The sequence below is a fragment of the Gossypium raimondii genome, chromosome 10 (assembly GCF_025698545.1).
Source record: "Gossypium raimondii isolate GPD5lz chromosome 10, ASM2569854v1, whole genome shotgun sequence".
NCBI classification, from domain to species: domain Eukaryota; kingdom Viridiplantae; phylum Streptophyta; class Magnoliopsida; order Malvales; family Malvaceae; genus Gossypium; species Gossypium raimondii.
Window position 1 is genome coordinate 13,037,335 of NC_068574.1, and position 13,443 is coordinate 13,050,777.

Sequence of the window (13,443 nt, forward strand, 5' to 3'; positions counted from 1 at the left end):
TACTCAAATTATTGTGCCGTTGCCCATTTAACCCCAGACCTAAACACCGTTAGTCCAAAAAAATCAGTCCAATCAGAAGCTGCCACGTCACCATGTACCTGTATTTTTTAATTTTTACATAAAATTTTAAAAACTGGAAAAAATAAAAAAAAATTAATTAAATTTATTACAATAATAATTTTTTTTAAAAAACTATGAACTCTTCCCCAAATCCATCTTCTTCCCAGTAACCTTTCCCATTTGTTTGCTTTCAGTAATCAAAACCAAACTTCTTTTTTTAGATTTCATCATCTTAATCTTTCATTATCTTCTTCAGAAGCAAAATTTTCTTGGGATTTCAGTTTGTTTTCAGGCCGAAATCACTTTGTTTTTATTTTGAATCGATTTGGCAACCCTAGAAACCCTAAAAGGCCGAATCCGATTTGAAAGACGAAACCCCAAAACAAAACAATACTGTCAACTTGTTTTTATATTTGTTAAAGCATCAGCTGTTCGTACTTGGCTTTAGGTTCTTCAACGGATTGGAAAAGCTTTATTATTTCTTGGAGCTTAGGGGGGAGTTCTTCTATAGGCTGGAGTTGGGTGGAGCTAGATGAAGATGATTGAAGTGGAGGTGGGGATTTAGTAGGGATATTTTGGAAAGAGATGGATATTTTAAAGGGTTTAGAAGGCGAAAGGAATATGATGCCATTTTGAAAACAACTAAACCCTAATTGAATCGTTCGGAAAAAGAGATGCATTTGGTAGATGAACACAGATTGGACTAAATTTTTTGGACCAACGGCGTTAAGGTGGGGTTAAATGGGTACTGAGTACCCAAATAGATAAAAAAAAGTTTAAGTACGAATTTGAGAAAACGGGTATAATTTAAGGGATAATTTTTCAATTAAGCCTTTTTTCTGTATATGGCTGTAAACCACCGATCGAATTTGAACCAGTTATCATTATTAGGATAATGATAACATAATGGGTAACCTAAATTTATGCATGTTTGTTTCGCCAAAAATAATTTATGAAAAATATTTTTTATATTTTCATGTGTTCATTTAATAGGAAATAATTGGTAAAAGATTTTTCTAGTCCCTTTCAATTTTGAAATTGAGCAAATTGGTCCTTCTTAAAAAAGATGAAGCAATTTAATCCTTGTCAATTTTTAAAATGAGCATCTAAGGACAATTAATTGGGAGTTAATGTCTTCCGTTAATTGTACATAATTTTGATTGGTATAATAATGAATTTAGCATTTAATATTTACATATTTTTTTATTTTGGCCTTAATTCTAAAATTTTCAACAAATTCAACCTCAACATTTACACATTAACACAAATGTTGCTAGATAAATTTGTTAAATTAGGACCAAATTGACAATGTGTGTAAACTTTGAGACTAAATTTGATAGATAGCAACGGATGGACAAGTTGCTAAAATGTTTAGAACTAGATCTAATAATTAAACAAATAAACAACTAGAAAGAATGAAAATAAAATAATTTTGAAAAGAAATAGATTGAAATAAGAGGAGATAGATTTTGGCCCATGTCTGATTGATTTTGGGAAGGAGAAAAGTCAAATCTTGTTCTTGTTATAAGTTAATTTCTATTAACCATTAATAGTTTTCAAATGGTTGTTAAGTTAGTTGTCTTTAATTTCTGTTTAAGTTGTAAGGGGTAAAACGTTGAGCTTTGAGTCTAGAGTCCTTTAATGAAACAATGTGTTTTGACCTTAGGCCCATTAATGAAACGGCTCGTTTTGGCATATGGCCTAACAGTTTTCCAGATTGTAAATTGGTCGTTGTTCCCTCCTTTATCATGAATGGAGGGTCTGGTTGGTTATGCATTAAGAAGAATTCAGTTACTCATCTCTCTCTCTGATTCTATCTTCTTCCTCATCTAGTCTTTCTGCCTACATTTTTGGATCATTACAAGGGTATCAGAGCCTCTACGTTCCTCATGGCCAACAAAGGAGTAACCACCAGGTTGTAGAAGGAAATGACTCAACTACAGCAGGAAATGTCCTAACTTCGAGTGGAATTGATGTCAAGTTGGATACGAGGTTCAGGGAATTCTAAGATAGATTTAAAAGTGATATGTGTTTAGAGTTGTACTCCATTTTGGAGCAGTTCTTGGGGCAACCACAAGCCACTGGAGTTGCGAATATGGCTCAGGATAAGGGTAAGGGTATTTTAGGGGGATCCCCTTATAGGTTTCCTCCTAAGGAGCCTGTAGTACTATCACTACAGTCAAATATAGGTTAGTTTTCTCGTGCCAGTAGTTTGGAGTCGAATACCAAGCAGATCAAGTTTGATTGTCCTCGTTTTGATGGCAAGGATTTCAAAGACTGGTGGTTAAAGTTGGAGCAGTTTTTTGAAGCCAAGGGTGTAGAGGATCATGCTACGGTTTGGATGGTCATGTTACACCTAGAGGGAAAGGCCTTAGACTGGCATCATTTCTTTGCCCAAAGGTAGAGGGGATTGTATTAACTAACTTAGGAAGCTTATGCAAGTGTCACGAGTCGCAGTTCAAAGCCCGTGACCATCGCACCAAATGCAGCCAATGGATATCTATTGTTTAGATGGGGATCATTTGGCCCACAAGAATTGGCCTGATTCGGTAAGCTGTTGGAGAAGCCTATCAGATTGAAGCCTAGGTGGCCCAATGATGAAGATATGGTAACATAAGGATATCTTGGTAAATATGGGAACTAATCTTAGAAGATTGATAAGAATCATATCTTGTAAAGATTAAATTAGATTTGATATTTTGTAATTTTGTAAATCCCTAAAATCAAGGAATAGGCTAATCTCGTCCGTCGATGTAACTTGATCTTGACCGTCGGTTTTGGAGGAGCTCAACTACAAATAGAGAGCCTCCCCCTCACTTGTAAATCACTTTATTCATCCATTGTTTCATTGTTCTTTGAGAGTAATAGAATATTGAGAGCATTTACTTAAACACCTCTCATGCGTTCTTTTTGTGCCTTTCTATTGTTCTTTTATGGCTTCTTTTCGCATAATTGATTATGCTATACAAATTGGTGCCTTGGAGGAATTCTAAAGGAATCATCACTTGTGGTGTTTACGCTGACTTAGGCGAGTTTGGAATGAACAGTTCACCTAAGGCCGCACGGATCATGAGACGAAATATCTAGCTCCGTGACACAAGAGGATTGAATGAAAGGTTTGTTCTTATATTTACTAGGACCCTATGGAAGAATTGGTGTCTCTTAAGCAACTAGGGACTATGAAGCAATTTCATTATCAATACCTTAGGTTGTTTAAGCCACAAAATTTGGTTGATGGCTATTTAATAGCTAAACAGGTTGAGAATATATTAGGGGCACTCATAAGAAGCACATAACTCATGGTGGAGGGGTAGGGTATCACAAGGCTTTGTTTCTTAGTCTACAAGGTGGTAGTGTGGGGTATCCTAAGCAATCTTACCAAGGGGCCAAGTCACCTGGTTCCATGAATGGATTCAATATAATAAAAGGATCTCTTATTGAGTGCTAGTTCCAAATTTCCTACTAAGTCCCTCTCACAAGCAAAGATGGAAGAAAGAAGAAAAAATGGCCTTTGTTTTTTGTGTTCCTCTAAGTACACTTCTAGGCACAAATGTACCAACTTAAAAAAGTGAGATAAGAAATATAACTCTTTTTTCCTAAGAAACTTAAAAAGGAGGAAATAAAATATTAAGTGAATTTGACCAACTTTATAAGAGTTGTGCATGAACCAAATTTACAAGAATCAAATTAACTTGGGCCTAAAAAGAAATTTCCTCATTGGGCCATTAACAAATTAGGCTAAAAAAATAAAACAACTAAGTGTTCAAATGATCTAAATGAGCTTCAAATGGTTAATCTTCAAAGGAGTGTGCATTTGGGTTGCTCACTAACTCTTCCAAGTTTAAAAATATCTTCTAATTAGGTTCAACTTCTAGGCTTCCATCCGTGGAACCAAGTCTGCCTCAAAATGGAATCTTGAATGTTTAAGCCCTCAAAACCATGTCCTTAAAGGCCTCTTGTCATGCACTTTTAGACCAATACATTCAATTGGGCTCTAATCTATTTAGATTTAGAGCTAGTAATTGGGTATTGAAGAAAGTTAAGTGCATCACGTTCATGTGCTCGAAATTGGGTCTTAATGCTCACATAAAAAAACGTTATTATGCCAATCAAAATCATGTACAATTGATGGAAAACATTAGCAACATGATTAATTGTCATTACTTGCTCACTTTTGAAATTGACAACAATTAAATTACTCTACTTTTTTTAGAGTGGCCAATTTGCTCAATTTTGAAAATGAAAGGGACTAGAAAGATCTTTTTCTAAAATAAATTGGTTATCGAATAATGACTTATAAGTAAATGAAAAGTAAACCCTATTTTTTGAAATTTGTCTTACCCTTTTTGAAAAGTGTAAATCATTTTTGGGAATAAAATCTCCTTTATGAGTAACATGATTTTTATATAAGATTTAACTTGGATCAAACTTATATTATTGTATTAATAATAATTTTTTAAAACTTATGTGTTAGCCTGATGGCCAAAGTGTTCATCGCCCCAAGTGTGGCTTAAGTTCGAGTCGTGCTAGTCGTGTCCCTGTTAGTAGGGATGAGTATTTGGTCGAGTCGAGTCAAATCGAGTAAAAAATTTTTGAGTTAGTCGAGTTGATGAATACTATTTTAGGAACCGAATTCAATTTGAAAATTTTTCAAATCGAATCAAATCGAGTCAAGTCGGGTCGAGTTAATGAATCATACTATTTATACTCAATGTTGTGTTTACATGGACCGATTATTTAACTAGTAGACAAAATACAAGATTATTTAACTGCATAAACAATATAATGGTTTTGTCTTTTAACTTAATAGGTAAACATTTATCAAAACAATGTAGTTTTACCATTTATTATTTAGATTTTCAGATAATTTGAATTGTCTAATTCATATTTGAGTTAAATTGAAAAACTTGATTTTTATTCGAGTTGATTTGAATAACTCAATTAACTCAAACAACTCAAACTATTTAATTCAAATTTTGAATTTTTATCGTATTTTCAAATCGAATGGGATTTTCTCTCCCATACTTGTTAGGGCTTTACCCTATTGTAATTCACCAAAATAATAATATTTTTATTTTCATATTTAAAAATACTAAAATAATGACATAAAATATTATTAATTTTCAATATTATTAAACATACATATTTAATTATTTATATTTACATTTATATTTATATTTATATTTATATTTATATTAATAAATTATTTAATATTACACTTTATTTTAGTAATAAATTTTAACATTAATAATATTTTTAAAATTTAAATTATATTCTTAATGTTGAAATTATTTTATATTAATATTTTAATAATATATTTTATAATTTATAAATACTTCACAATAAATATTTTATAGTATAAAATATGAATTTTTTATGGAAAAAATATGGATATTTTAACAATATACAAATGATCATTTGTTTAATCTTGCTTATCATTTTCAACTCCAATGTATCATTATTCACTCTTATATGTAACTTCAAATTAAGTTTTAATTAGGCATGGTTAATTATTAAGTTTATATAAGATTTTTAAGCAAGTTTATATAAGATATTAATTATTATAAGATTTTACATTATTATAAAATAAAATTTGGTTGCCAAAAGAAAATGCTTTTACATATTTTAAAAAACGCTTTAGAAAATTTACCAAATAATGAAAAATATTTTACATAAAATCATCCAAATATTAGAAAATATTTGGTTTTCAGAAAATCAACTTCTTTTTCCAAAATATTTTCTAAAAGTTGTTTTGAATGAAACAAACATAGCTTAATATGGTTTCATGCTTCGCATTGGGTTAATTATTATTTGTGTCAAATTATAGAGTAAAAATTTAAAAGGTAAAATATACTCTAAGTTTCTGTACACTTGGTACATTTGAAAATTAATCTTCACACTTTTATTTTTAAGATATTAGTTAGTCTACTTTTCAAATTTAAAATTTTGGGTTCGGTTGTTACCATTGTTAAAATTCTTCTTTTAAATTTATTGGCGTGACATTTTAAAATTTAAAAAAACTATTCATTTGGTAATGATGTAACAAAAAATAACATTGAAAAAGTTTATTTTTCCTTAAAAACTTCAATTCAATTCAGTAATGAGAAAATAATTTTTATTGGAATAGTGCTCTCAAGAAAAATGGTATCAAGATTGTAATTAAAAAGTTAATAATATTAACTATTTAGACTAAGTAATGAAATTATAAAATAAAGAGATCAAATTATGTCAAACTTAATGTACATGGATTAAATCCAAATTTCATCATAATATAAGAGTCAAAACTGAAATTTGATGATTGTCTTATATTTTTAAATAAAGAAAACAAAACAAACCCAAAAGATGTGATATATGCACGAATAGAGTGAAATTTATTAAATTTCATTAATCGAACTACTAATTTTAAGTTTGAAAATTGTATATAATTGTGTAACATTTCAATTGAAAATTTAACGATATTAACTATTTGGACTAACTATTAACATTATAAAAATATAAATCAAATTTTATTAGAAATCAAAATATATAGATTAAATTTCAAATTTAAACATGATAGAAGAATTAAAATTCAAATTAAACATTTTACAAAGAAAAAAAGAAGAGAATTTGACATACGCCTAATTTGATATTTTGATCACTACTCGTTAAATCGTTAATGAAATGTTGACATAACTTCTTTTATTGATATAATAAAAGTTACATTTTTATTAATCTGATTTTAATTCTAAAAATAAATAAATTTACGTTAACAATCAACTTAGTCTTAATTCTAAAAACTTCCAAAAGAAACGTATAAATGAAAAAAAGAACAATAGAAAACTACTAAAAATTTCAAAAAGAAGTTATTATTATTATTATTATCGAAGAAAAAGACAAACCTCCCCCCTCCAAGCATTTTTTGGGGTCAGCTTAAACCTTGGGAATTCCATCTTCCACTATTTTTTCACATTAATATTTCAATAAAGCAGGCTTAAATGAAAATTTAATCCTTAAATTTCGGTTTGATTACAATTTTGAAACTAAAATCATATAGAACATTTAAAACCATAATTACAGTTTGACTGTTTTTTACTAAATTTGGACTTTGTAAAAGAAAACAATAGTCTAATATTGTAATTCTTGATTTTAGATTTTTCTTACAATAATTATAATATATCTTCTAGATTCATTTATACATTTATAAAGTGAATTCAATAATTAGGTTAATATCATAATCATCCATAAAACTATTTAAAAATATTTTAAGTTAAGTTATTAAATTGATAAATCATTCAAAGTTGTTAAAAAAGTTAATACACAAATCATCAAGATACCTAATATTTTTCTCTGTATTTTTTATTAATTTAATTACTTATAATTGAGTGATTACAATATATCATATAATTGATTAAATTTATAACTATCAAACATGTATAATTATGAAAAGTTGTTTCTTTTATAAATAAAAGATTATAAATTTTAATAAACTATTTTCCTAAAATTAAAAGTATTATATTTAAGGAATATTTCACTTACTCTAATATAAAATTACACTTTTTTTATGAAATATTCTCATAACTTTATCTTTTATATGATGATATCTAATAATAATAATAACGAATTAGATTGAAGTAGTCAATTTGTTATTCTATTAGGACTATTTCTTTAAATATAGATTTTTTCATTCTTTTCATATGACTTAAAACCAAACTGAACAATACAAAACTTGAACTGAATACATGGGTTGAATCAGCTTTTGATTTTCTCAGTTTCTTTGCTCATCCTACATATAGGTATCTAAACTTTTTTTTTGGTCAAGATTGGTATAATTCCGTTGCATTTTTAGTCCAACTTAAAAAATTCTCTTAACTATTAAATTTATTTTTTATTTAATTAAAATGACGTCTCACAATATTATTGGTTAAGAGAATTTTTTAATTTATAGTTAATGGTTGGACCAAAAGAGTAATGAAATCGAAGTTTAAGTACCACTTTTGATTAAAAAAGTTTAAGTATCTATATAAGAAAACCACTATAATTTGAGGGCCAAATTTTCATTTAAACCTTGTTAAAAATGTTAAAAGAAACTAGAGTGATGGGATTAAAACATTTTTATGTATATCGAGTATCGACGTATCACAACCTTTGAAAATTCTTAACAACAATTCAACCCCACTTTTTTTCCCCTTATATAAAAATGTTCAACTTGATAGATGATCGGTTTTTGGAATTCATAAGGGTGTTTGAATTGGATTAAACGAATCGGATAAAAAATTAGTTAGAGTATCAATTTAGAGAATGATATTGAACTAGTTAAATTGAGAATTGATATAAACCGATTAAACTGAATAAAAATGATTGAATCGTTTTAATGATGCCTTTTTAAATATATTGTTTATTTTTGTAAACTTATAATTTGGTTGGAACAGTTAAATTGGTTATCTCATCCATCCAATCACTGGTGCAATCCTAAAAACATTGGTTGGATTTGATTATCTCTTGGGGTTGGACGGGAGAGCAGTTCGGGTTTGGGATCCGAATTGAGTTTTCGAGGCTCCTTCTTCGGAATTTCAAGCACATCAACTTAATACATATGTGGGTATTATTGCAAAAATAAAAATCGTTGATGTGATGTTTTTTTGGTCTATGGAATATTGTTTTAAATTTTCTTTATATATTTTTGATTGAATCATGAAATCGTAGAAGTCAGATTTGCACATTTTATTTGTAATTTGTAAATGATTGAAGTGTTGTAATCCAATAAAAAATTTCCCAATTATAATCTTTTATGATTTTGTTGGTTAATGTCTTTTATTTACATTGAGATGATATGTGAAGTTTATCTCTAAACTTACATCTATCTTAATGGTGTGGAGATTCTTTAAATTTTGGTTCAGCTTACTCTATCTTGTTCAATCACTGTTAGACTGTTTTTTTTTTAAATCAAGGTTAAATTTATTAACCTTTTTAGAATTAAAACCAAACAATTTGTAAATATTAAAGAGTTAAATTTATTATTATGGAAAAAGAAAAACTTCATTCCAATATTTCATTAATGATTTTATCAAAATAGTGATCAAAATATCAAAGCGAATAAAAAATTAAAATTGAAAGACCAAAACAAAAATACGCCTAATGTAATAAAACTACCTTAATATTTGAATTGTAAATTAATTTGTTTTTAGATTGTTAATTGCAAATGAATCAAATATATAATTTTAATTTCAACTAGAATTAAATAATAAATAAAATTTTAAAGTCAAATATAAAAATAAAGTTCATTTGCAATTAAACAAATGAGGTTAATTGAAACTAATGAAGTAATTTTGGGTAAATTAATTTTTTTTACTCATACTGAAATTCAAACCTTACACTATGTTTGGTTGGGGGGAATCGGTATGCATTCCCCCCCAACTCCCTGGCCCACTACCAAACGGATGTTTGGTTGGGTGTAATGCTATTACACCCTAATTCCGCTCCGCATCTATTACGGACGTTGGTTGTAATAGCCATTCCGATCTTTAAGCACGGATTAGGGATTCCCTCCCAATTCGTTACCATCTTTTCCATTTTCTACCCTCGTCCTCTCCGACGTTTCGCAAGGTATTTTTTTCCCTTCCATCGATTTCTGCTTCTTTTATTCTCGTACGTTTCTTTTCTTCTCACGTTTTTTTCTGTTCTCCATTTTGTCAAAGAAGATGACAACATTGAAAGCCAAAAGGAGCGCGGGAACAGTGGAAATAGAAAGGAAAAATGAGCTTAAAACATCACCATAACTCCAACTCCGCAGCAGCTGCTTAATCTCTCTCTTTTGATGACATTGCTGACTTCTTCTCTCTTCCCCTTGTCGACGCCGCTTCCACTCTTGGTATTTTATTTCTAAGCATTTTATTGGACAATTCAGTTACTTTGGTGTTTTTTAATTTATGATTTTTATATTCAATCTTCATCCCTCGGGCGTTTGCACCTCTGTTCTCAAGAAAATCTACCGTGAAAATGGTCTCGACAGATGGCCTCACCGCAAGGTAACCTTGCTACCCCTTTCTTTGCTCCATCCTTTTGCGTCGCTTGTCTTTCATCCCATGTCTTAGATTCCCATCAAATTGTTAGATATTGTCATCTTCTTTGATGGGTGGTTTAGATTTTTAGTATACAACAAGAAATTTCTAATCTTTATACCTGCTTTACACTCTCTACAGTTAAAAAGACATGGTTTTTTTCTTCATTCTATTTTCCCCTTTTGTTTGGGAAATTTTTTAATTTTGTATTTTTGAAATTGATATAGCTAAAAAATTTTAAATGGCTATCTACTAGATTCATATTGTTACAAATTCTTTTTAAAAGTTAAATTTATGGTTGAACCCAAGCCTAGAGGTAAATTTTTTTCTGAAACTGTTGACTTGTCTTAGTCGGATGCAGGTTTAGCTGCAGCTATACTGATGCAGAACCTCAGCAGGATATCTATGGTATTCTCTTGTTAATTTTCTCGGGCTTTGCATGTTATTGTATGTGTGAGTTTGTTTGTATTGTGACCTCTGGTTTTGAAATGGGGTTATGAATATCACTATAAACAGTTTTATTTGCTAAATTGCACTTGATCACCTCTATTGGAAGGGTAAACTGACAAATTGCTATTAATTATCTTTTCATTGTTAGTCACATGTATGCTAGATACATATGCATTACTTTTCTTCTGTTTGTCCTACTCCTGCCATAATTTGAATATACAAGTACTCAGAGCTACTTGAATAACTGCCCCCTCTACTTATTATGAGAAATCAAGACATAAGAATAATCGTAAAAGTGGTTAGGTCACTCTTTGGTTCCTTTTTAGAACTTAAAAAAGTCTACTGAAATAATAAGAAGAAAAAGGAACGGAAGAATTTTAAGGTGATTCTTGATTGGATGTAGTTTTCTTTAAGGTTTGTATTGTGTTTATTTCCTTCTTCACGTAGCATTTATAACCATTTCTCAAAATATTCATCATAAACTCTTTTGTACAACTTGTATATACGCATCTGCACTGTTTTTCATCATCTTTTTCTTTACAATTCATAATTTCTGTAATTTGTAGCTAAGGAGATGAATATCACAAATTTAGAGAGAGTGCCAAAGAACATTGGGATTCCATGAGATCTTATTTTCAGAAGGTATAACGTTTATAGCAATATGTATATTTGTTATTTCTATAAACCAAATACATACATGCATACATACATACGTATATGAACATCATGAATACAAGTTGCATTGCTCCATATGAATTTTTTGTAATTGATATGAGTACAGTTGACTATGTGATGGTAGAATGAATGTTCTTCTACAGGCTGCTACTGCATATTCAAAGGGAGAGTTGGAGTACGCGGCTTATCTTTCTGATCAGGTGTGTTTTCTACTTGGGGGATGTTATGAATCATGTGTTGCATGTAAGTTATAGATGTAATGCCATGTCATTGGCAAATTTTGAAAAGGAAACACTGGCAACAAAAATGAAGCAACATGAGAACTGGGGATAATATCCCATAATTTTTTACTTGTCTTCTTCTCTGCTTGACATCAATATGATGTCTTATGTCAAAACTTGTGCCAAGGGTTGGCTTTAGAAAAAAATTCTGACTTGATAATACCTTGCATCTGAGTAGGGAAAGATACAGACTAAATTGGCACGGGAAGCAGATGAAAGGGCAAGCCAGAATATATTTAAAGCTAGGTTAGTCCTTGTATAACTAACTGAATCTGTAAACAAGAAGTATTCTCTCTCTGCCTGCCTCTACCTTCTCTTGTGGTTTAGTGAACTGATCTGTCAACTCTCTTTCCAGGAACAAAGGCTTTGAAAATGTGATAACAATTGATTTGCATGGGCAACATGTCAAACAAGCAATGAGACTGTAAATTGATCTGTCAACTCTCTTTCCTCCTTAGGTAGGTGGAAGCTTCTTGAAGATGAAGCTTCCGTGTTACTGTACGTTGAGTTTAGCAAAATCATGTATCTGACTCAGTTATTGGTAATGACAAAGACTCATGATAGACTGTAAATTCTTATTAACAAAGATAGAGTTGCTGCATTCTTTTACTTTCATTAGAAACTCGTTTTGGTATGGAGCATCTTTCCTACTGCAGGTAACCTATTTGTTTGACAAGATGGAAGAATGGTTGGGGATTGTTTTGCTTGAAGCCTTGCAGAATGGCGCGGTAGTGCTAGATTTAAAGAAGTTGGAAAATCTATTTTATTATATTTTTGATACTTAAAGTTGGGGAGTTTCCAGTGACACCCTAGTTGTTCTATCTTCGATTTTGTTGCTAGCATGAGTTGATTTGTTTAGCATTTTATAGAATAGATGAATTAGTCATATTGTATCTGTTACGTGGATTATGGTTCATGGCTTTATCTTACAATAATCCTTGTATTAACCTATTCATCCAACAATAATTTCTTGTTCTTTTGGATTCATCCAACTTTTTTTGACCCTAGCAAATTTTACATGGTCGCCACAGTAAACAGAACATTTTCTTTGTTGACCAATATGCATGATATCTTTATAATTCCATGCTTTTTTTTTTAATTGAATATGCAAATAATTGAGAAGTAGGGAATTCGACATTATCCCCTTCATTGCGGTTTTTGGTTTCTATGGCTAGGACCCATATATAGAACGCAGGACAAAGCTTGTACTGCTCTAATGTTATATTCAACTTACTTATTGGATATATTTTGAAATGTTTATTACCTGGTAATGTTATTTTCTGGCTTGTATGCATATATAAGCTAGAACATGATCCATGTCGGTTAAATGTGATGAATATTAATAATAAATATGGAAACAATAAAATTTCAAATAAATCTTAAAATTACATTTAAATTTTAATTTGATGAGGAATGTGATTTAAAATTTTTATTTTGGTGCAATTATATAAATATAAATATAATTTTAATTTTAATTCAATATATAGATGAAATTTTAATTTTATCTCAATTATACATATACCTACAAAGCATCAACATAATAACATGATCAAAGATTTTGAAGACGAAGAATTTATGCAATTTGCTGTAGACTACTTTCAAAATTTGTTCACCTCACAAGGATACTCTATTTCTACATAAGGTTTTGGCTAATATTTTTTATTGTAGAATAATTAAATTATTTGTTTCACTAATGATATTTTAGCACATTAAATATGTATTGTAGTTTAAAAATAATAAAGTAGATAATATATTATTTTTATAGTATTATATAATATGATTTTAATAAATTCATATAAGAATAATTATATTGAATTTTATTAAATTCTATATTTTATTAAATTATATTTAATAATAATTATTTTAAATTATATTTTATAATATTATATATTATGATTTTAGTAAATTCATATAAAATAACAATAATCATCTACCTAAAA

At 29.4% G+C, this 13,443-nt stretch overlaps 1 protein-coding gene across 5 annotated transcripts; it reads left to right on the forward strand.

Annotated features, from left to right (window-relative positions):
• The first annotated feature begins 9,449 nt into the window (after positions 1-9,449).
• On the forward strand, positions 9,450-12,490 carry LOC105777701 (SMR domain-containing protein At5g58720). Of its 5 annotated transcripts, none has more exons than XM_052621662.1 (7): positions 9,486-9,642; positions 9,738-9,907; positions 10,020-10,064; positions 10,449-10,505; positions 11,366-11,422; positions 11,682-11,749; positions 11,859-12,104. In XM_052621662.1, the coding sequence occupies exons 2-7, from the start codon at positions 9,854-9,856 to the stop codon at positions 11,929-11,931; spliced, it is 354 nt and encodes a 117-aa protein (XP_052477622.1). In that variant the 5' UTR covers positions 9,486-9,642; positions 9,738-9,853; the 3' UTR covers positions 11,932-12,104. The 5 variants fall into 5 exon arrangements, with proteins under 5 accessions (XP_052477623.1, XP_052477622.1, XP_052477624.1 ...); XM_052621664.1 differs by having other exon boundaries at positions 10,049-10,064; positions 10,459-10,505; XM_052621663.1 differs by lacking the exons at positions 11,682-11,749; positions 11,859-12,104 and adding an exon at positions 12,160-12,490 and having other exon boundaries at positions 9,450-9,642.
• Positions 12,491-13,443: the final 953 nt, after the last annotated feature.